This window comes from Carlito syrichta, unplaced genomic scaffold, assembly GCF_000164805.1.
Source record: "Carlito syrichta isolate Samal-C Ts95f unplaced genomic scaffold, Tarsius_syrichta-2.0.1 Scaffold309088, whole genome shotgun sequence".
Taxonomy (NCBI): Eukaryota; Metazoa; Chordata; class Mammalia; order Primates; family Tarsiidae; genus Carlito; species Carlito syrichta.
In genome coordinates, this window is record NW_007253184.1 from 972648 (window position 1) to 998682 (window position 26035).

The following is a 26035-nucleotide window of genomic DNA, read 5'->3' on the forward strand; positions in this document are numbered from 1 at the left end:
AAAGTCAGAATTTAAAAAGGTATGGTCAAAACAACAATTAAATATTATCTTTTGCTTTTATTTTTTTAAAAAGTTCACAAACTACCTATTACAATAAATCTTCAGAGTAACTCAATTTTGAGGCTTATTAGTTATTAGGCAAGGCGGAAACAAGGAGGTATCATGAAGAGAAATTTGCTTGGTTGCAATTGGAATTTTATGTAAGGACTGGAGAGTAAGGCAAGTAATGTGTCAACTGACTTTTTGGTTTCTGTAGTTGAACAAGTCATTGGGTGACTAGACTGCACTCTGAGTATCACTCTCATGCGTTTGCAGTTGGTGCCATTATCTGGAAATGATGCTTAATGCAAGAAAAAGGAGTGCATTTAATATGTTTATACAGAGGATCTTTTTTCTAGAAATCATTCAGACTTTTTTTTCTCCTGAAGAAACCAGTGATCCTCTTATCAAATAAAAATTATGCTGTTACTTTTATCTGTGTAAATATAAGAACTATCAGTTTTCATGTTGCATAATAGGACAACCAACATCTGAATTCATGTTCATTAAAGCTCATTTTTTCTAATCATTGTTGAATGATCAATTTTCTTTGCAACACTATGTGTCTTCCAGACGAGAAAAATCACAAGAAGGAAGATGGCATTCTCATAATGTGCCAAAAGCAGACACTTTTGAAAATGTAAAACAGCTGAGCTCACTTGACATTTCTTGGTGTCATCTGCCAGCAGAGAAGACTGTTAGAGAGCTCCTTTTCCTGGTGATTTTTTCCAGAATTCTGCCAAACATAGAGAATTACATATAATTTACTAAAGAGAAAATGAGCCCAAATGGGACATTTCTATTTCAAATTCTACTAGTGTCTAGAAAATAAATGCCAGTAGTATTGCATCTGTTTCTTTTAACCAGCCTTGTCATATTCTTTGTTAATGGGACCTAGACAGAAACTTTGGTTTTCATATTTATGTGAGGACTTGAAAGGGTTCATAAATTATGGTTGTTGAGTCTAGCCCTAAGGTGGCAATGAACTGAGGTGATATAGAGGTATACAACAAAAATGGAAACTTCTAAAGTATGTCAACAGTGAGCTCTGCAGGGGAGATACAGCAGGGGGCTAATAGACTTATAATCTTGATGCTTCATTTTTCCCTTCAAGAAATGAGATTAATTAAGAATACGTCAAATATATGGCTTCTGGCATATGTACACTGCTTGCAGAAAGAGAAGCAGTATACGAATTGACTGGGAAAAGGGAAATCCCTCCTTTGGGAGAATAATTTTTAATAATGTTTCTGAGTTAAAGTCACATAGTTCAATTTGTAAGGAAAAGTTGCTAGTAAAACTTTTTAAAGATGTTTTTTTGAGTTTCAGCAAATATGTAAGCATATGTTTTCAACATCTTGGTGTACTGTTTAGGGAAGCGGCACAACTGATTGACAAAAGGACTTACAGATGTGATACCCATTTCTTAATTAGATTCAAGATAAAATCTGTTGTTATGCACAGATGTGCGATGACATACCAAACATGTGCTGATATTTTTGAATTAGGCACAGTGTTCGAAATGTGCTAACCTGCAGGAAATTGTGTAGCCATGAGAGGGCTGCCAGCAAATTTATTTCAATAGCTTGCCAGAGATTGAAGCTTATGTTTGAGGCTGAAAATTTAATGTTTTTGGAGCCTGACTGATGTGATATGGACCCTCCTACGTGTGGAAGAACCCAGTGAAAATGGATCTCATCAGTGATGAGATCTGTTTCCTTTATTTTTTTTATGTTATTTTATTTTTGCAATTTTTTGTGGCTTTAAGCGTACCCACCACCTCTACCTGTATATATTGTACTCAATAGGTCATTTTTCACCCTTGCTTCTGTTTCCTTTAATAAAGAATCACAAATAATCTGTTTAATAATTTTTCTAGGTTTGACATTAATTAAATTATATGAGGCCTGTTTATAATAGAATTAAGGCCTGTCCTAAAATGAAGAGTTGGGAGACATTTGTCTAAGAGCACCGGACAGGACTATGTATGAGTTATTCACTCAGCAAACATTTATTGACCCTTTTACTATGTGCCAAGAACTGGTAATACAAAGATGAACAAAATACTTTTTTTTTTTTTTTTTTGCCTTCAAAGAGTTCTGTGCCGCTGTAGCCAATTTTTTTTTATCTTTACCATCTTAAAATACATTCTAGTTATTCTTTATCTTAATATTCCCTCCTGACCTTGCAGCCTGACTAAATCTGCATGCAATTCACCAAAATGGTTCTTTTTATTCTTCTGAGTTAGTGAGCCATTTCCATGACTACTTTAAGCTTTTGCTCTTTCTTTTTGACCTCTCTTAGAATTCATTGTCTCTGCTCAACAGGTTAGTACTAATTTGCTTTCTGTTTCCAGTGTATTTATAAAATAGTAACACTATTAGAGGACATCATTGAATGAACTATATGTTAGGAACCAGACACCATGCTGAGTACCCTCTATAAGTTATTTCACTCACATCTAAGAACAGTTTCCTGAAGCATACATTATTATCTCTGTTTACTAAAAGATGCCAATGAAAGCTTAAATTACCCAAGGCCACACATTCCTGTATGGTGAAGGCAAAAAAGGCTTAAATAAGACAAACTTCAAATTATTGACTTTCCCTGTAACATGCTGTATCCTTTATTTCTTGTGAATTCCTCAGAACCTATAAATTTGTTCTTGGGGTATTGATTTCAGGAGATACTATTTTATTTATTAACATCAACAAGCGATATCACCTTTTTTTCTAGACATCTGACCTTCTGACACAGTTTATCTCTAAACCATCATCCTTTATTCTCCATACAAAAATGTCACTTCAAAATAACTATTATGTATATACTCAATCATGTGGATCTAATATTCATTCTTCTCATTGATCCTTTAGCTACTACAAAATGTGTGGTTCAATTGTTTCTTTGAGGTGATCCAATTCACTTCCCCATCCAATTGACTAATCCTGTCTTCACTATTTTATTACATGGTCTACTTAAACTCCTCTTGTGATGGGAAGCTTCTAGCTTAACATTCTGCTATTGTTATACACCTATTGTCTCTAAATTGTGTCTTAATTGTTAACCCTGTAAATTCTTATTGCTGGTCTTAATTCTGTTCTTGACAAATCATAAGGAAATGACTCTTAGAAATATTACCTGGTGAATTAGTTTAAATTTAGCTTGAGATGGAGCAGTTAAGACTGTTAGCTTAAGATGGGATAAGAAAATTTTTAAAAGTGAGTGTGTAAATAAAGAGGAAAAGTAAAGGAGTCCAGCTTGTTGCAGCTAGGAGTTATTTGAAAACAAGGTCTGTAAAATGTTTGTTATAAATGTCTCTCAACTCTTGATTTCAGGATAGCCCTTAAGTCTGTTATAAACAATTCCATTGAATTGACTTGAACTATAATAAACCCATCAAATAAAACAAAAGGAGTTTTCACTTTCTCTTATCCAGTCTGAACATTTTTAATTTCTTATCTTTTTCATAGAGTTTCCCCTTTACAACCCAGTCATTTATTTACTCCAAAGCATCTATTGTGTACTTTAGAAATGTTACAGTATTCAGAGTGAAATATGGTACCAATATAACTCAAGTACATTAATAACTATGAAACAAAGTATAGTGATAAAAGCCACTAAGGAAACACAATCAGAAGGCTATGGTCATTTAGAGAAGGAAAAATTTTACTTGAAGTGTACTGGAAAATTTTCATCAGTAAAGTGGTTTTTTGAACTGGGCCTCGAGGGACCACTAGGATCACTTAAAGTAGAAGGGAAAGGAGGGGTAGATTTGGAAACTGAACATTATCCATTGGCAGAAATATAACATATGTGCAAATGATTGTGAGAGATAAAGTTAGAAATGTACTGTTAACTAGAAATATGGATTATAAAGTGAATAGATTTTGCTTTACTTATGGCAGTAGGGATCTGTCGAATGTTTTAAAGGTAGAGTAACAGGATTAGCACAGTATTTTAGAAAGATCATCTAGTTGGAGTGATTAAATAGGCTATCACTTTCTTAACTGTATTTCTTTGTAAATAGCTCATTAAGTGGTGAGTTATCTTTACTATTTTTCACAAAATAGAACTTGTAGTGTTTTAATCTTCATACCTCTATTGTTATCTGTGGATTTTTACTCCTCCTGTTATTCTTGGTCTCTATTTTGTATCTGAGTCACACTGAAATCCACTTGTCTTTTAGAGATGAATTCCCTTTTTCTTCTTCCTGCTGTTTTGTCTTACATATCTGACCTTTGCCTCATGCCAGTGTTATTTTAGATGACTTAAGGTTTATTTATTTATTTCCTTTTCTTCCCTCCCTGGTCAGCCAATCCCCATCCTCTGCTACCAACTTTTTATAGAGCTGTGTTTCTAAAGTTTCTCAAGTAATTTAATTCTGGCTTAACAGATGTAAGACTATGTGTGTATTGTTGTAAACAAGGACTACAAGGGGAAAGACTGGAACCCTTGGGAAATTCTCTGCTTCCATTGCCCTATTCTACCTCCTCAGAACTCGTTACTAATCAGCACCTGTTTTTTGTTGGCTAGGCTTCAGCCAACAAGGAAGAGGCATGGTTAGAGTTCTGCAAGATTTGAATTTTCACAGGAACACTTGACCCCTCACATACACCTATCCTTGTCGCCCTCGGTGACTGCCATCAGATAGACACAGGATGATTCACATAGCTTTGACTTTTAAAGGTGACTTCTTCAACACCATTGGGAGTTACTTTGCATACAACTTGGAGCCTGTAGAATGAAACACAATACTTGTTTAGCTTTTGTACTGAAGACCGCATTAAGACAGCGGACAGCCCTTGGTAACTCTGTGGCAAGGGAGGAATATTTTGGGAATGACATGATGTTGATAGCCAAGAGAGGGAAAGGTGGATTAGAAGGTTTCCAGGAGAAGCCTGCCTCAGGTGGAAAATAAATTTGAAGTCTCCCATTACAGTGAAACCCTGAATAAAATTTATACGCCATTTCTGTTTACTTTAAAGAAATTCTTTCCACTTCAATGGTTGCAGTCAAAGTAGGACACTCCAACTATTTCCCTTCTTCCCCAACAGAAGCATTAAACTGAAAAACATGAAAATGCCATCATGGGAGTTAGACAGCATCTGGTTGTAGCAAAATATAAATAAATAAATAAATAAATAAATAAGCACTGAAGATTGTAGAAAGGAGAGTTTTACATTAACTACATCATTTATCTTCCAACCTATGCAGCACAGCATGTAGCACTGCTTGGGGGAAAGAGAAGGAAGTGAGCACAGCCTTGGACCCCAAAACTGTAAAAGCCAGTACTGGGCAGATTTCAATTGCCTCATATTCTGGTTGGTTCCCACAAACTAAGCCTTTACACTTGCACGATTTCCAGGCAGGACTACACAGTTCCAGGCTTGAAGGTTGCATGCAAACTCGATCTCTTATTTACACTGCCACTGGATTAATGTTAGCAACCCCAGACCCTGACAACCCTCAGCAGCAGGCAGGCCTCAGTAGTCCCTAGCTTCTGGGCTGACCCAAGATGATGTCTGCAGTAATACACTCCAGGCTTTTGGCAGAATCACAGTAACTGCAGCTGCTCTAAGGTTCTGATGCACCCTGCCATAGAACTTTTCCAGAAAAAGCCAGTTGATGAAGAGTAAAATAAATACCTACTTCTTCAAGTTTGTAGACACTGGTAACAATCACAAGTATAACAAAAAGTTAGGGAGACATGACATCGTTAAACAGAAAAAACAAGGTACCAGTGACTATTTCTGAAGAAATGAAGATGTAGGAAATTCCTGAAAATGAATTCAAAAGTACTCTTTTTAAAAAGTTTAGCAAGCAGTAATAAAATAGAAAACATTTAATAAAATAAGAAAAACAAAAGTTACATGAATGAGAAGTTGAGTAGAGAGATTAAAATTTAAAAAGAAACAAACAGAAATCTTAGAGCTGAAAAGTACAATGAATAAAACTGAAAATGCAACAAAGAGCATCAAGAGCAGAATTGGACATACAGAAGAAAGAATCTATAAACTCAAAGACAGATCATTTTTAAAAATACAATTAAAGGAGAAAAAGAAGAATAAAAAGAAATGAAGAAAACTTGCAGGATTTACGGGATAAATAATAAGAGTATCATAAGAGTAAATGTACAAGTTATAAGAATTAAGGATGGAGAAGAGAATGAAAAAGAGGAAAATGCTTATTTACAGAAATAATAGCAGGAAAAATTTCAGACCTGGAGAAAGATGTAAATATCTGGGTAAAGAAAGGTCAAAGGTCTTCAATCAGATTCAAGTAAAATAAAATGGAGACCAGAAAAACAATAGAAAAGATAAAAAAAAAAAAACTGAGTTGATTTTTTGAAAAATAAATAAATTCATTTAGCTAGACTAAGAAAAAATAAAAGACTCAAATAAATAAAATAAAGATGAAAGAGAAGACATTACTACTAACATAACAAATGCAAAGAATCATACAAGACTTATGAACAAATATGCATCAACAATATGAATAACTTAGAAGAAATAGATAAATTCCTTGACACATACTGCCTACTGAGACAGAATTATGAAGAATAAGAAAATTAACAGACCAATAAGGAGTAAGGAGATAGAATCAGTAACAAAATAAACTCCTATCAAAGAAAAGCCTGGGACTTGATGACTTTTCTTCTGCATTCCATCACACATTTAATGAACTAATACCGTTTCTCAAACTCTTTCAGAAGATTGAAGAAGGAATACTCCCAAAATCATTTTACAAGGCCAGCATAGCCCTGATACCAAAGCCAGACAAAGAAACCACAAAAAGGAAAACTAGAGGTCAATATCCCAGATGAATGTAGTTGCAAAAATCTTTAATAAAATACTACCAAATGAAATGCAACAGCAAATAAAGACATCATTCGCCATGTAAGTGGGATTCATTCCAGGAATGCATAGATCATTCTATATATGTAAATTAATAAATGTAATATATCACAATGACATAATGAAGAACAAAAACTATATGATCATTTCAAGAGATGCAGAAAAAGCATTTGATAAAATGTAACATTTTTTTTAATGACAAAAGCTGTCAACAAATTAGATGTAATGGAGTTGTACCTCAACACAATAAAGGCCATGAATGACAAGCCCACAGCTAACAATATACTCAGTGGGGAAAAGTGGAAAGCTTTTCCTGTATGATTTGAAACCAGATAAGTATGCCCACTCTTGCCACTTCTTTTCAGTATAGTACTGGAAGTCCTCTCCAGAAGAATTAGACAGAAAAAGAAATAAAAGGCATCCAAGTTGGAAAAGAAGTTAAATTGTCCCTGTTTGTAGATGACATGATCTTACATATAAAATACCTTTGTATGGAACCACAAGAGACCCTGAATAGCCAAAGCAATCGTGAGCAAAAAGAACAAAGCCGGAGGCATTGAAAATTTACAACACAGCGATAGAAACCAAAACATCATGGTGCTGGCATAAAAACAGACACATAGATCAATAAAAGAGAATAGAGAGCCTAGAAATGAATGCATGTATTTATAGCCAATTGATTTATGAAAGAGGTACCAAGAACACACAATGGGGAGAGGATAGTCTCTTCAATAAGTGGTGTTGGGAAAACTGCATATCCACATGCGTAAGAATGAAATTAGAACCTTATCTCACAACCCACACAAAAATCAACTCAAAATGGATTCAAGACTTAAATGTATTACTCCAACCTATGGAAACTACTGGAAGAAAACTAATGGAAACTCTTATTTATTTATTTTGAGTTGGAGTCTCACTCTGTTGTCCAGACTGAAGTGCTGCAGTGGCAAACTCACTGCCACCCCAGCGTTGACCTGCTGGGCTCTGGCAGTCCTTCCGCCTCAGTAGCTGGAACTACAGGGGCATGCTCCCATGCCTGGCTAATTTTTTATTTATTGTAGAGATGAAGTCTTGCCAAGTTGCCTAGGCTGGTCTCAAACTCACAGGCTTAGGCAATCCACTCGCCTCAACCTCCCAAAGTGCTGAGATTACAGGCTGAGGCTCCAAGTCCGACCCAACGGAAATTCTTTATGACATTGGTCTGGGCAATGAATTTTTGAATATGGCCCCAAAAGCTTGAGTGACAAAAGCAAAAATAGGCAAATGGATTAAATCAGCTAAAACAGTTCTGCACAACCAAGGAAACAATCAACAGAGCAAACAAATAACCTACAGAATGGAAGGAAATAATTGCACAACATACATCTAATTAGAGGTTAATATCAAAAACATATAAGAAAGTCAAACAATTCCAGAGCAAGAAAACAAGTAACCAGATTTAATAATGGGTAAAGGACTTGAATACAACAGTTCTAGAACAAAGACATACAAATGGTACTGTATCAAGTACTGTATATGAAAAAATACATAGCATCCTTAATCATAAGGGAAATGCAAATTAAACTAGTATTAAATAAATTAAAGCCAAAATGAGATGTCACCTCACACCTATTTGGATAGCAATTATCGAAAAGACAAAAGATGATAAGTGTGGGTGAGAATGTGAAGAAAAGAGAACTTTTGACCACTGCTGGTGGAAATGTAAATTAGTACAGCCATTATGGAAAGCAATATATAGGTTTCTAAAAAATTTAATTATATGATCTAGCAATCCTACTCCTGAGTATAAATCCAAAGAAAAATGTTGAATAGTTACCCGAACTCCCATGTTCATTATAGTGTTATTCACACCTTTATCTGTCAATTAAAAAATAAAAATTAAGAAAAACATAGAAAGTAAAAACAAAACAAAGCAAAAACACATATTAAAACAAGATTGACTTTGGAGTCAGACTGGAACTTACTCTTCTAATTATTATATGTGTGATCTAAGTAGTGATAGCCTTTCTGAGACTCAGTTTCCATATTTATAGAACAGAAATAAGAATGTCTCATGGTATTAACATGTTAGACAGCCATAACAAACATAAAGTCTGTGTCATATTGTATAGTAAATTTTTGATAAAGACACCTCAAATAATGAGCATTATTTACATATATGTATTAAAATATATCACCATCCACTTGGTCCTTCCAGTATCCTTAATATTTAAAGCCAGTTTGAATTTTAAATTATTATGTTGGTTGTTTTCCAACAATATTCAGAAGTCACCACTTGTCCCTTTACAGGTTACTTTGTACAAAGCATGAAGTCAAGCAGAATTTAGAGAAACAGCTATTTCATTTCTATCTCTTTCATTTTAGGGTATCCCAATATATCTCATCCTTTCAAATAAATGAATATCATGACAACATTGATGGTAATTTTTCTACTATTAAGTGCATAATAATCATTAATCTTATTTACAGTGTCTAATTTTACAATCTATTCTTCTCACATATGTAATGTAAAAGATCACGTTTCTTGTCAAGAGAGGTTAAAATATATCCTCCAATCAAACTTTTAGGCAGTTTGTACAGTGGTAACATGGTGTGCTCCAGATGCATAGGAAACAGCAAATGGCCTTTTCAAATTATGAAACATTTGTCTCAGAACATTCTGGCAATTGGAATTTGACTTTAGGCTAACATATGCCTTAATAATACTGGGAAGCAGTTATGGGCTTGATGGAGTCCCTCAAGGTCTCTTCCAATCTTCTGATTCTGTCACACTAAGTATTTGAGTGATCACAGATGATCCAAGCATCAATAAAGGAGGGATAGAATAAAGCTCTGGAATTCCTTCAGCCCACATTAAAATACTGTCTGGTGTAAGCTGATACGCCTTAATGTTGGAGGTGAGGTGGGAGGGCAAGTTAATGAGACTTTTTCATGTCTTTCTTCCTGTGCTAAGCCTTTAAAAGCTCCTTGTCTGTACATCCAGACAAAAGTATGGATCAGCAAATGTTTTATTTTTTTATTTTATTTTATTTTTGAGTTGGAGTCTCACTCCTTCGTCCAGGCTGGAGTGTAGTGGCATGCATGCTCACAGCCACCCCTGTGTCAACTTTCTGGGCTCCAGCGATCCTTCCGCCTCAGCCTTCTGAATAGCCGGAACTACAGACGTACGTGACCATGCCTGTCTGTTGTTTTTGAATTATTATTATTGTAGAGACGAGGTAAGTGTCCAGGCTGGTCTCGAACCCTCGGGCTCAGACAATTCACTCTCCTCAGCCTCCCAAAGTGCTGGGACTCCAGGCTGAGCCACCAAGTTTGGCCAGCAAATGTTTTAAATGAGATCCACCTACTAGCTGAGACTGTTCCTTGAAAAAGATAATCTGAATTGGAAAAAAAAATTAATCTAGAAATTAGAAAACTCAACTAATGTTTTACTGCAGGGGTAAGATACTTAGACACAGCTCATTGAAAACCCGTTATCTTCTATTAGAGATTAGGAGGGTCTATCGTGATTTTTCCAATGAAGTACAAAAATAGAGAACTATTTTATTTAGACCAAATATTTGACACTCACAAAATTCAACTTAGAAGATGTTGGATGTGCTTTCCTTTTACCATCCTAGGGAACAGATAAGTGTGTAAAGAAATGATTATACGTTATGAGTATTATTATCTGAGCAGCACTGACCAACAGAAATGTAATGTGAGCAATATATATAATTTTATATTTTCTGATGATTACATTAAAGAGTAAAAAAAATCAAGTATAATTAATTATATAGTATGTTTTTACTTTATTCAATACAGCCAAATATTTTCATTTTAACATATAATCAGCATAAAGTTATTTGTAAGTTATTTTTATATGCTTTTTTCATACTTATTTCACACTAAACTAGTTCCAAGTGCTCAGAAGTCACAAATGGCTAATAGCTATCATATTGGGCAGTGCAGATTTAAAAGTGTCAGGGCTAAGATATAAAAATAAACTTTACAAAAGTTTAGCCTGTAAGAGTCTAGAAAGGGAAAAAATATTTAAAAGATATTGTGCTGGTTAATTTTATGTTTCAACTTGACTGGGCTAAGGGATACCCAGACAGCTGGCAAAACATCATTTCTGGGTGTGTCTCTAAGTGTGTTTTAGAAGAGATCAGCATTTGAATCAATAGACTGCATAAAGAAAATTACCCTCACCATTGTGGGAAAGCATCATTTATTCTGCTGAGGGCAGAGATAGAACAAAAATGTAGAGGAAAAACAAATTTGCTCTGTTTTCTCAACCTCCATAAGTACATGAGCTAATTCCTTCAATAAATACCCTCTTATATGTCCTGTTGGTTCTGTTTCTCTGTAAAATAACTGACTAATATAGATATCCTTGAGTTGGGCCTTGCAAGGTGTATGTGAGTTTCAGAAGACAAATGAGTAGAAAGTCATTCTAGATTGAGGGACTCTCATGAACAAGGGCATAGGGTAAAACAAGCTTTAATCAACAGGGCGAGGGGCAGGCTTGAAGATAGAGAGGAGGTCAGAGAAGACCTGGAAAATGCCACCAGTGTCTGCTTAGGGACTTCAGGTATCTGAGTATTTCTTTTCCAAAATACTGATGTGGGGTGTATGAAAAATAAAAGCAAAACAAAACATGAAACACTTTATTTAGCTATCTAACCAAGTAAATCCATCTGATCATGTTTTGTTTATTATTTGATGTGGTGAAATATATATAACATAAAATTTATGATCCTTACCGTTTTAAAGTGTCCAGTTCAGTGGCATTAACTACTTTCACATTGTTGTGAAACCATCATCACAACAATGTGAATTTTTTATCGTCCCAAACTGAAACTCTGTACCCATTAAATGATAACTTTTCATTTGCCCCTATCCTCAGCCTCTAGTAACCACCATTCTACTGTCTGTCTTTATGAATTTGAGTGTTCTAGGTACTTCATATTAGTGGAATAAGACAATAATTGTATTTTTGTGTGTAGCTTATTTCACTTAGCATGTTTTTGATGTTCACTCATGTTGTAGTCTATGTTAGAATTTCGTTAATTTTTCAAGGTTGAATAATATTTCATTATATATGTGTGTATGTATGTACACATACATACATACACACACAAACACACATTATATCTTGTTTGTTCATTTTGCTCTTGAAAAACATTTTGTTTGTTTCAAACTTTTAGCTATTATAAATAATGCTCCTGTGAATATTCATGTGCAAATATCTGTTTCTGTTCCTGCTTTCAATTATTTTGTCTATACTCAAAAGTGGAATTACTGGTTCTGGAGTATACACTAATCTTATGTTTAATTTTTTGAGGAACCATATAATTTTTCATAGTGAATACACCATTTTATGTTCCTACCAGCAATGCACAAAGATTCTGATTTTTCTACATCCTGGTTATTTTTTAATTTTTTAAAATAAGAACTATTCTAATAGGTATGAAGCATTATTTTATTTACATTACCCTAATGTTTAGTGGCGTTCAGCATCTTTTCATCTACTTACTGGCAATATATATATGTACTTTTGTAAAAGGAAAATTTATCCCCAAAACATAAAATTTACTTGACTGACACTTGAAACTACTTGTGAAGCTTCATTTGGCCTTCTAACATTCCCAAAGCTATTTGAGTGTTAAGATGTTTGCCTTGGGATTCACAATCTGGCACATTTATTTTTAAAGTGTAAATATCTGTTGGACCAAGTGATTTCCAGAATATTTTTAAGATTATTGGACTTCTTTATTAGCCAGGATGATTTAAAAAGCATAAGAAAACAGTTTGAAGATAATAGTTTTATATTTATATTGTAGAAGTAAAAGAGAATTACAACTCATTTTGCTCATTATAAGTCACTTTGGTTAGTTTATAATATGCATGGATCTTACCCCTAAAAATGGCAATTATTTACAAATACACTACTGTCTGTCCTTTTGAATGATATAAATGCAGCATTCATTATTCCACTATTTTATTTCCATTCATATGTCTAGGTTAGAAAGTTGAAAACTGGAATTGAATTCTCTCTCCCTGACATGTCCTGGGTTTAAGACTTTTTTTTTTTTTTTTTGAGTTGGAGTCTCACTCTGTCGCCCAGGCTGGAGTACGGTGGCATGCTCATGACCAAGATTTTTAATACCTTTCAAATTCATCTACCTCTCTAACTTCATTGCCATTGCCAGAGTCCATCCACCTGAATAGTTACAAGAGCTTCTAACTGATTTCCATCTCTATCTATCTCTGCTGTTTCTCAGTGGGCAGGTCTATGCAAATCTATCCCTAAACTTTGAGGGAGATGAGAGGTTGAAGAAAGAGACTGACATATTCCATTTCTTAGAAAGAAACAATAGCGACTTAGGAACAGAAGCCATGCCTGTGTCTCCAGTGGTGGTAAGCCAAGGTGGTGGATCCCAGTGCCGTTACCCCCCAGATTCAGAGCTTATGCACCATAGGGAAGGAGTGATTCAGAAGAGATATATAGGACAAATGACGTACTGTAATTGAAGTAGGGTCCGAGGGCTTAAATTACAGACACCGACACACAGTTATAAGTAACAAAGGAGAGGTTTAGCCAGGTTCAGCCATGGCCAGTGACCACTTGCTGGGTAATGAATTTCAAAGCAAAGGCCCCAGCTGCAACACAGGGCTGTCTTAAGTAGTTTAGACTTGCATCCTGGTGGGCTAACGATAGAACTTGGGATGTTCTAGGGCTTTTATTGCATTATTCTGCTGGCGTGGGCAGGCAAGCAAGTTTACAGATGCAGATGTAGCTGGTTATGCAGGTGCAGTGGACAAGAGTGTCATTAATTTCACAGTTTCCAGGAAGGGAGTGAAGCCTGTGAAACCTGCTCCAAGGTCAGAGCCACTTCTTTGTTCCCCCTTACATTCCCTTCTTTGTTCCCTCTTACAGTAATATCAAGGCTGCTTGTCCTAAGGGCAGAATTTATAGTAAGTACCTGCTCTTACACATTAATCAATAGGTAAACGGGAATTTCTAGAGACCTTCCTAGAACGGGGATTAATCAGAAGTCATGGTGGATGAAGTTGCCTTAACTTGCCTCTGTCTTCCTCTCCTGAGTCCTATCCTCCTGTAGTGTACTATTAGGCTACTGCTAGCATAATCCTGAAGTGAACCACCTGCTTTAAATCCTCTCGTGACCCCTCTTCACTGACCTCGGCGTCAACCCCTAACTCCACAGCAAGGCCCATAAGAATTACCATCTAACCATTTGTACTTTCCTCAGAACTTTAGTTTCACCTCTGGCTACCTCCTAGTATGTCAATACCCCTAGGCCACTTGCAGTTTCCTCCAAAGACACCTTTACATTATATATGTGACTGAACCTCTCTTTCTGGAAAGTGCTTGTGGTTGTGGAATAACCTTAAAAGTATCTAGCAACTCCCTTGGCTCTGGAGCAAAGTCTGAGAGGCCTCTGATAAGATCACTATCCCTTTAGATCCTGAACTGTGGGGGATCCTAGGATACGGTAATGGAAGAAGGAAAAGGGAAACAGTAAAAAAACTCAGTGAAAAGTCTGTTCACTAAATAGTATAAAAGTATTTCAATTTTTTAACATCTGGTATACCCCCTAGGGATGCAAACCAGCTAGCTGAGTATCAGCCCAGCCCTTACCACTCCCACTCCTTCTCTGATCTAATCCCTTCTCTAAGTTTTGCTTAAAGCAAGGACTCTTAATCTTATGGGTGCCATGGCTTTATTTGTCAGTCTGGTGAGGTACTTGGACTCCTCTAAGAGCAATGCTTTTAAAAGCCTAATATAAGGACCAAAGGTGGATTCTTTTGCTCATGCCAACTCTGCCATGTCCCCTTTTCTTTTTTCTCTTCTTTCTCTAATAAACGTTGTTGGAAAAGTTTAACAACAAAAAAAGCGTAAAATAAAATACGCAGGATAAAAAGAAAACTAAATTGAAATACAGTAATAATATATTTGATAATAAATTGTGATGTAAAAACTCATTAAAACTAAGATCTAAAGGCAGGCCTAGTAACTGCCATAAATTCAAAGTGGTGTTAAATATAAATTATATTTAAGATATCTTCAGTAAATGTGGGATAACATAAAAATAGCCATGGTTTCTATTGGTGATGAACCACTACTATGTTGCTCACATTTCTAGTCAAATGTAATGCAAAATTTCAGTTTAGGGTGGTAAAAATGAAGGTGTTGGTTTGCTTTTTTGTTTTTCCCTTCACATAGAAGAATCTCTCGTGTTCCATCCACAGACAGCTTAGTGCTCTGGGGATGCCAGGTGTCTTAGTCAGTTCAGGCTACAATAACAAATACAACTTACGATGAGGTTGCATCCCAGTAAACCCACTGTAACTTGGAAATATTGTAAGTTGAAAATGTATTTAAAACACCCAACCTACCAAACCTTAGCCTACTCTACTTCAACATGCACAGAACACTTACATTAGCCTATAGTTGGGCAAAATCATCTAATGCAAAGCCTATTTTATCATAAAATGTTGAATAGCTCATGTAATTTATTGAATACTGCATTGAAGTGTGGTTTCTACTGAATTCATATCGCTTTCACACCATTGCAAAAGTTGAGAAATCGTTAAGTGGAATCATCGTAAATCAGGAGCCATCTGTACCACATACTGGATGACTTAAAAAACAAAGTGATTCCTCAAAGTTCTGAAGGCTAGAAGGTTAAGATAAAGACACTAGCATGGGTGGGTTATTGGTAATGGCCTTCTTCCCGATTAGGTCCTTACATGGCCTTTTCTTGGTGTGTGCATGCAGAAAGAGATTCATCTCTTCTATCCCCCTCTTTTTATAAGGATGCTAACCTCATCATGTGGGTTCCACCTCTATGACCTCATCTGAATCTAATCATCTTTCAAAGGACACACCTCCTAATATTATCACATTGAGAATTAGGGTTTTAATATTTGAATTTTGGAGGGACACAAACATTCAGTCCATAACACTGGATGTAGTATCCTGGCTTACACGATTCTCTTCTGCAAAGCCTTCTTTTATCAGCCCTTCTCAGCTCCTTCCCACAGAAAGTACGTGTTGCCTTTTCTGTGTATTTAAATCCCCAGAAACTTAGGATGGTAGCATTTATCTCTTGATTTGTTTTTCTCTTATTTGAGACCAGAGACCAAGTATTTTCTGTAAAGGGCTGCAATAGGAAATATTTTAGGCTTTGCGGTCCATATGGTTCTGTTGCAATTACTCAGTTCAGACAGAAACAATATGTAAACGAACAGGCATGGTTGTGTTTCAGCAAGACTTTTATGGCCACCGAAATTTATTTATGGGTACTGACATTTATTTATGGACACTAAAATTTATTTCATACAATTCACATGTGTCATGAAATATGCTCCTTTTTATAATTTTGCAACCATTTAAAAATATAAAACCATTCTTAGCTAGTACAGAAATAAACCATGAACCAGATTTGGCATGGATAAGATCATGAGTTTCTTGAGGGCAGTGATTGAGTTTGTTTTCTATTCCTTACCTAGCACCAGTGCCTGCCATACTGGTATAAAATAAACACAAGTTGAATAAATATTTGAGTCTATAAATGCTTTATACTTACATATGTTTTCCTAATATTCTTCTAGAATTTGAATTGAACAGCATATAAATTCTTCAGTAGGAGAATTTAAGCCAAATCCAGATTTGTGCTCTGTTAGTCTAGCACAATTTTACAGCTCTTTCATCTCTAATCTTGGTGTCCCCTAAATGAAAGCCAGCTGTTTCCTATGTTGAAGATGTTCTCAGTGTACTTGTATACTTAGAGATTTCAGAGTAATGGGAGTTTATGTGTTTTTCACCTAGACCTGAGAAAATAATATGTACCTCAGCAAAAAATTTTAGATATATAGTTGAACAAAAAGGAAAATCTCTTCCCAGCACTCTCTGCTTTATACCCTTAAATGTTCAACAACAGTAATCATCATGAAAAATCACAGAAATTAGTATTTGTGAAGGGTTTATTCCCTGCAGAGATTAACACATCACTTAAGATCAAAGGTAAATGAAGAGATTTTGTTTATTGAATTGTCTCTTTAAGTTACTAAAACAGCAGACTTATACTCCAGCGATCTGTTTTAGAAGGAAGATGTTAATCACAACTTTAATATAACTGTGTTTTTGATAATAAGGCAAGGTGGCTATTAGTCATGCTTGTTCACCTGTAAAATGCTGGTTTGACTAATATGTATGTTGGCCAAGACTAATATAAAAAAGGTTTTGGCATCTTGCCCAAGGTCACGGACAAATTTGCAATTTCATGAAGCCATGTTCTTTATCATGTAAAATATTTGAACTGTAATTTTACTTAGAGACATTTCAATAGCCTATGTAAACAAGAAACAAAAAGGAAAATGAAATTATTGAATTCTGTGAACTTATTTTAATTTTAATTTTTTGAGTCAGAGTCTCATGCTGTTACCCAGGCTGGAGTGCGGTGGCATGATCACAGCTCATGGCAACCTTGACTTCCTGGGCTCAGGCAATCCTGCCTCAGTCTCCCAAATTGCTGGGAGTACAGGTGTGTGCTAACACACCCATCCAAATTTTTTTTTTTTGTAGTAGAGACAAGATCACACTATGTTGTGTAGGCTGGTCTCAGATTCCTGGTCTCAAGTAATCCTCCCTCCTTGACCTCCCAAAATGCTGGGATTACAGGCATGACCCTCCACACCTGGCCTGTTATTTTTAGAAGTCATTTTTCAGCACATAGATAATGAAATCTGATAAATTCACCTTAGATATTTGAATGTAACTAAAGACCACCTAGGCTTACAGTCTTTTGTGTTTGTAAGTGAACTTCAAGTATATAATTTTCATTAATCAACCAATATGTCTAATAATAACCAAATGAAACTCAAATTTCTAGTGTTTGGGAAGATTGTAAGAGATAAGACAGAGGCTTTTCTCTGAGGAGATATACAAGCTTATGTAAGGAAACATGGGCCATGCACAGTGGCTCATGCCTGTAATCCCAGTACTTTGGGATGCCAAGGCAAGAGGATTGCCTGACCCCAGGAGTTTGAGACCAGGCTCGGCAATATAGCAAGACTTTGTCTCTACAAAAATCAAAAGAAAAAAGAAGAAAGAAAGAAAAAAGGGGAAAAAAGAATCATGATATAGACATAGGAGAGAGAACAATATCTCTAAACTAAGCACCTGTGAGGGGTGCAGGTGGAAAAAGCTGTAGTGATTCATAGGACAGAGAGGTTGTTCATCAAGAGTTCAACGCCTGGGCCTGAGATTTGAACTCAGATTTAAAATGCTGCAGATAACTGTGACAATACATACCCATGTGTACATGGACAAACATGCACAGAACTACCAAGTCTCTATTCTCTTATTCTCATCGCGGCCATATTCATTATGACCCTCCTTACTTGACTCCTTACAGTGGCCTCTGCTTGGAGCTTATTGGTCTTTGTTTGAAACTGTGCTCACAATACATTATTGAGACAATTTTCCTCACACAGAGCTTTCACTGTCTTACTACTTTGCCCTACAGTTTGTATATAAATTGTTATCAGACAGCACTGGTGTGTTGGTCTATATTCTGTTAACTCAGGTATCTCCTAATCCAATTTATGCTAATCCTGAATAGGTCTTTCTCAGCGATCACTGTGGTCATATCTCTTGATTTAAGAGCCTGTAATGGAAATTTTATATACTGCTGTTTGGGAGTATGTTTGTGAAGTCTCTTCAGGGCAGAGCCTTAAAATGTATACATGTTTTATTTTACTTAGACATTCCAATTCTAATCATTTATTTAAGGTGCATTTAAAAATATATACATTATATTAATATATATGATAATTAAAACTATTTTTATTGCCATGATTTTTAGAAATTATAAAATTGGTTGGTACAACCTAATTTATCCTTTGGTGGGAGGTGTATCTATACTGTGAAGTGCCTAGAACTATGAAGAAAGATGAATACAGAATATTTATTTATTTCTCATAAGCAGTTTAAAAATGAACTTGTATACTTATGGTGTAACCTTTCAAATTTTGGTTCTTTGCTTTGTTTTGTCTTTTTAAGATCTCTAGTAGTTTTCTGTTGTTCATCAAATTAATCATGACATCATAAACCTTTCTTCTAGGGCCTTGCATTAACTTACTCCTAAACTATGCAGCAACCCTACAGAAATCTCAAAGACAGGGTTTACTCCAGAGTACAATATTCCCTTTATCTTCTTTCTCCCCTGTTTCTTTGTGGGTTATTTCTAGGCCCTTAACTCAAGGAACATTCACCATGGTAATATTTTTTTTTTCCTACTTCACTGGGCTTAGTCTGAATGAATTAAGAGTGTATTACATTCTTCTGTCTTTCTATGTTTGGCTCTGTTAACGCATTGACCCCATTCAGTGGTGTTGCTCAAGCCCCCTCAAACCTTTCTCTACCTATACCCCATGTTATGATACATGAGTTGGCTTTCTATAGTTCATATGCTAACTTAAAATATTTATATTATAAAAATTTGAAGACATGAATAAAGGTAGAGAGAATAATAAATCTCTCATATACCCATCACACAATATAATTACCAAGATTTTTAGCGTGCTTATCTTTTAAAACCTGTTTATCTTGATGTTTTGTTCTGTTACACAGTATATGTCTTTTTCTTAAGCTTGCCTGTTAATGATGTGCTTAATAGATCAAATGGTGAATTTCTGTGGTACTCAATTTCAACATTAAATTATACCTTGTCAAAGACTGTGGTGTGTAAGAGTAGCAATTAAAATTCAACAGACATGTCTAATAAAACTTCCATGTTGGCAACTTTGGACACAGGTTATAATTTGTAAAACAAGCTTTGTATAGAAACTATTGTGTAATTATTATTTCTATTTTATAAAATGTTCCCCTAAACTTGAAAATTGAATTTTCACCTCTGCTTTTTACAATTAAAATAAAATCATATGAGTCATTAACACCATACTCGGTAATTATTAGAGTCTGCTATTACTTGTGAACCTCTTTTTCTCTTCGTGCTATTTTCTTCATATATAGTCTTGAATTACTAAATACTTTCAACATGTGCTTTGACACTGTCATTTCCTAAGAAGCATAAGAGAACAATCTTCCTAGTAGACAATAATACTGGTATGGAAAAATATGAACTACATTTTGCCTGCAAACATACATGGCTTTTTAATGAGAACAGCATTATAATGTTAGATTTATGTATGTATTTATTTTTTTTTACTATTAGCCTTAAATGTGTATAAATGGTTAATCATTTTAATAACTTTCATGAATAACTCATTTATTTTGCAAGATGTTGTTCACAGTTGAAATTCTCTAATTAATTTTTCCATGTTTGCTTCCTTTTCATTTTTCTCCAGCTCTTGTAAATGTGAAACTCTGGGCTATTGATCGGCAATGTTTTCAAACAATAATGATGAGGACAGGACTCATCAAGCATACCGAGTATATGGAATTTTTAAAAAGGTAGGATGTTTTCTTTATTCCTTTTGAGAGTGTTTATTTTCTTTTAGCCCTGTCATCTGAAATGCAGCACAATAAAGACATTTTGCCTTTTTTCCAGTCTCAAGAGACTACAAATGTGTAGAAGTTCAAGACTTTGAACAGGTTTCCTTATATTTCCAGTGCCAGTTTTCAGGATGTACGGTCAAGTCAGAACTTCAGAGTTCATCATATTTATTCAGACATTCTCTAAGAGAGAGTGCAACTCAGAGACACAAATGAGAATTTACTTGAACATAAAAGGATATTAAGTTCATCTCTAACTATGTATTGGTTTATATATTTATGGCACCTTTTCTAAACAGACCCACAATCTATGTCGGAGTCATCTATTATGTGTGTTTTTCCATATGAAAGGTCAAAGGACTAAGATGGAAGCGTTCCAAGAAAAAGTTATTATTCTTCTTTAATTCTGAGTTTAATTTCCCAAATTAAATTTATTTTATGTTACAGTTCTTAAATATCAGAAGCTTTCTTTTCATTTATATTATATATTATCATAATAACTCAATATACAATAGAAACTGGAATTAAAAGTCAGTTTTTCATTTCTCAGAAATACACTGATATTCACTAAAATGAATTTATTTGTCTCTAAGCTTATTTTATTTAAAAATGCTATTTTATTTTTGAAAAGAATATTGGCAATTCTGATTACTTTTTTAAAGTAGTTTTTTATGTCATTTTTCTTTTGAAAACAGAATTCATTTTTAAATAGCTGTGCACAGATTATGTGAGCTAGTGTATATCACTAATTGAGATCTTATTTTTGAGAGCTAAAATATTTAACTTTCCTTGCTTTACATTTTCATTTTTTGGTAAATAAATGGTTGAAATTAAGCTAAAAATTCAAAGTCAAATTTTGTTTTAGTGATGCATCTTAACATATCTATTGAATTTTCTTAAGATGCAATTTTTAATATTCCTTATTTGGTTATTTCTGGTGGTTAATTTATTTTGTTTTGCTTCATCTTTTATACATTTTTCATTTCCATATGAAATATGTTTATATTCATGCTAAAGGGATAAAACAATTCTAATTTGATGTCAAGTAATAATATATTAAAATATTACTCTGTCAGCAGGGTGTTGATATTTTTTTTCTCAGTGTGATTGGATGAAACATTTAGAAGAGGTTAAAATGTAAATTTCTTTTTAGAATTTCAATATTGTTTGCAAGTAAATTAAATTACTTAGATACCATATATATGTGAAGGAGATTATATTTGTGTGTGTGTGTGTGTAGATGTATTGTGTGTGTGTGTGTGTGTGTGTGTGTGTGTGTGTGTATTGTGTGTGGTGAGAAACAGAGACAGAGAGAATAAGTATTCATTTTAAGCCTTAAAGTACAAGAGTTGCTGATATAGCTCTGATAAAGATTCCAACTGATAATCAATGAAATGCTTGCCTATAGAATAAAACTCATTATTTGTCTCACATCTCTAAGTATTGGCCACTTATCGTGTTGATTTTAGCATCTATAAGCTTGTTTTTGCAAGGAAATGGACTGAGTGCCAACGCTATCTCAAATGTCTCTAACGCAAACTCCTTTTCTAGTGACATAAGATGGAGATGGCTCATTGTGTGTGTTTGTATGTGTCTTTTAACTGATTCTGAATGGATATATATATACACACATATATGCATATGTGTATTTATTATATATATGTGTATGTATAGACATGTGTGTGTGTGTGTGTGTGTGTATGTGTGTGTGTGTATAAACGCTCAGAATTGCTAGAGTTTGTGTTGCCTATTCTAACTATTCAAACCTTGCAAAACATTTGGCCCTCTAGAGTGAGTGAATATTTTTTGTTGGACAGTGTAGAGCAGGTAGCGTTTAACTGGCTGGATAAAAAAAGAGGTGAGTGCTGACTCTGATGTCACCTTCCATATGGCCACCCTGTAAAACATCAAATTCACATCAAATTGCGAGGATAGGACTGGGCTTGGAGTCCAGAGAGGTCACATGATGACCATCATTGCCTAGGGCCAGCTTTAATCTTCCTAAATGATTATTGTGACTAATGGGTTCTTGCTCTACAATCCTTTAATGACTCACAGTTCCTGTTGAATTATTTACAGCCTCCCTAGTTGGACATTCAAAGTCCTCCTCCAGTCAAAGCTAGCCAGTTTTTTCAGCCTGGATTCTTCTCACCCCACGCAAACCAATCAATTCCATGAGCCCATGCCTTCCCTGTGCTTCCTTGCAGCATATTCCATTCTGCCTCCCCCTACACCCCTTTCCATTATCTTCGATGTTCCAATCCTTTGCTACTTTTTGGATCCAATTAAAAGCTGCCTCTTCCACCGATGCTAACCTCATTACACTGAGAGGTAACTTCTCCTTCCTCTGGAGCTTTTTTTCTGCTGCATGTTTTATTATCTACTTTGTTTTATTATAATTTGACTACTAAGCTTATTTCTACTTCTGGACTATAAACTTTTCAGCACTAGAGTTATTTCTTAATCATCTTGGCTTTCTTCTCTGGCACAAAACTTACATCTTTGTAGATAGGCAGCTTACAGGACAGTAAGTACAGGACCTGTACATAATTTTTATGGCATATTGCAAAATAAAAATGCAAGGCTTCATTTTTGAAAATTGTTTAAAATTTCAAGGTGTTGACAGCTAACATTAATCAAGCACAGGGACCTTCCAAGCACCGGCCCTATGCCTCTACATAAGTTACACACCCTTGAAGCTGAATAGGGGTGGAAAAGGGGAGATTTGGTGATTCTTTTTTTCCCCATCATAAGAATCATGGCCCACACTCTATATCAAAATATAGGTTAACAAAAGAAGAGCATAACTTTTCATCAAAGTTTTATGTGACACAGGAGCCTTCAGAATGAAGACCCAAAGATACGGGGGGAAATTATCCATTTTGTGCTTAGGTTTAATGAAGAATGGACATAGAACAGTGATTGAACAAAAAGGGTATGATCGAATGGTAATACACCGACTGGAGAATTCTAGACCTGTCCAGATTCTTCTTGACCTCTCATAGCATTTCTTCCTCTGCTGTGGAGTAAGAACTCTCTGGAATAACGGTCTTAATGTATCTATAGCCATCTGTACACAGAAAGGTAGAGGAAGATTAGAGTAATATTTTTAGCCTTTTGACTGACTTTGGAAACAGGTATTGTGTATTCTATGACTTGCCTTGGCAAAGAATTCCAGTTTCTAAGTCTTGCCTTTGGAAACAATGAGGAGCAAGAGAGAGGAGGGCAGAAGAAGGTCAGAGAGAAATTTTGCTTCTGAGTCTACTTCTGGGACTTTCAGTTTGGGTATCATTATCTGTGACCCAACACCTGAAAGAGTAAATAATATTCACTCCTTCTTTACATTCCCAGGTAAACTATACTTGGTACCATTAATTTTGCATGACTATTAAGAGACGGCATAATATCCTCAAGGAAAACAGTGATAGATACTGCAAAAAATCAGATGACCAAAATTAATCAAATCTTTCTACTATTACTTCAGAGTCATTTTTTATCTTCCTGCTAGTTGTTTATTTAATTTTTTTTTTTAATCTGGCCAGGGTCAGTAGCTTACACCTATAATCCCAGCCCTTTAGGGGCTGAAGTTGGAGGATCCCTTGAAGCCAGGAGTTTGAGACCAGTCTGGACAACATACTGAGACCCTGTCTCTCTAAAATAGTAAAATAAATTAGCCAGGCATTGTGGTACACCTATAATCCAGTCTACTCTGGAGGCTGTGTTGGGGGGATTGCTTGAGTCCTGGAGTTGGAGGTTGCAGTGAGCTATGATAACACCTCTGCATTCCAGCCTGAGTGACAGAGTGAGTCCCTGGCACCAATAAATAAATACATAAATAAAGTCAAAAATAAAAACGTGCTTATTGTTCTCTAACATCATGTAAAACGTTACAGTTTATATTGACAAGTCAATCTACTTTTTCCTTTAAGACTGCATGTATAAAAAAGGTTTACTTAACTTAACATTAGAAAAATATAGACTTAATGCTGTAAATTCTCTAAAGCTATTCATGAAGGGAGAAATGCTTTTCTCAAAGTGTTTGCTAAATAAAATTTGCATCTGATTTGCTTCTGCTATAGGTATAAGATACTTTATGTTTTGTGAAGGAGTTAAAGGGTTAAAGCAATTGTTACACTATCAGAAAAATGAAAACTGTAGCAAATGATCATGCAGATCATCAGAATTCCTCTCAGTAGGGGTCTCTATTGTATATCCCAATGCCTTTGAATTGAGGAATTTCAGGGGCAGCCACAGGCTAAAATAGGAATGACCCTCTATCACCTTTCATCTCAGGATGTCCATCTTCCTCCTCATTTTCCTAAATAAGCACATAAGTTTGAAGGTCGAGAAAAGGGGACACAGCAGGCATATAAATGCACTGCTAATAGACAATGGTATTTCTTTATACTTAAAGTTGGATTTTATTTTTATTCCACCATAATTACCCATTTTGTCACTCTTAGTCATGTGTGTTGGCCCCTTTTTGCTATTAGATGCAACATCGAACTGTGATTCTGGCTCTTTAATGCTATTTAGTCATTTCTCTTTTGTGCCTGTATTTCACATTCCCTGATGTAAACACAGATGTTCCTATGCAAGCACGGCAAAAAATATTCAAGGGGCAATGCTACTAAGTATGGCACGATTGCTGTAGGTCCAGCCACAGTTTTGCCAGTTGTCAGCATTTTCCATAATCTTTGGCTACTGAAAAACGCTATTGTTTTTAAGATGAATACTGAACAATGAGCCAAGTAACAGTCAGAGTTAATTGTGTTGCTTTTCTCTGAACATATTCTCTGTCGCTGCTACTGGCACTGGCATCTATACCGAGAGGAACATTAGTATGTAGCTGTGTGACCACAGAGATGTATATGTAGAAACTGGGTTTTCTGTTGTCCCTAAAGGATGATGATGATGATGATGATGATGTTGATGATGATGGATGATAATGACAATCATTACGGTGGGCCCCGAATTATATTGCTTGCTTCACTGACAAATCAGAGGCAACAGGAACTTTTTGGAGCTTAACCAACTCAATGTTGACCCTCACACAATGTTGACCCTCACAAAACATTTTCTTTATCCATTTGATAAGGCAGATGTGCTCATGTCATACCCCTTGCATAAAACCTTTCTATAATCTCCTCTCATTCCTAGGAGAATGCTAGGCTTTACCCTTGTGTTCAAAGTCCTTCCTTGCCTGGCTACTACTGACCCCAGACTCATCTCACTTTCTATCTTTCTCATTCTCCTTTACTCCAGTTACAGGATAGTCTTTCATCTCCTTCTATGCTCTATGGAGCTTCGTGATGGAGATTATCCCAAGAAACTCTTTTCCCTTTGAATGAATGTATTTTTCAGAGAGATTTGGGGTGTAACACCTCAAGTATCAGCCTGTAATCCCGCGCCTTGGGCGGCTGAGGTGAGTGGATCGCCTGATCCCATGGGTTCGAAACCCACCTGGACAACTTGGTGAGACCTCATCTCTACAGTAAATCAAAAAATTAGCCAGGTGTGGTAGAGCGCCTGTAGTTTCAGCTACTTGGAAGGTTGAGGCGGAAGGATCGCCGGAGCCCAGCAGGTTGAGGCTGCAATGGCCGGGAGCAGCCAC

The 26035-nt window shown here is 35.5% G+C and overlaps 1 protein-coding gene across 1 annotated transcript in view; it reads left to right on the forward strand.

The window, feature by feature from the left end:
- The window catches only part of LOC103269106 (cGMP-dependent protein kinase 1-like), a gene marked incomplete at its 3' end in the record, with an annotated part of 1006822 nt that overhangs the window by 726415 nt on the left and 254372 nt on the right, over positions 1 to 26035 (forward strand). Inside the window, exon 4 of the mRNA XM_008066679.2 lies at positions 20274 to 20379. Within this exon, the coding sequence (XP_008064870.1) occupies positions 20274 to 20379 (106 nt within the window). The remainder of the gene's footprint in view (positions 1 to 20273; positions 20380 to 26035) is intronic.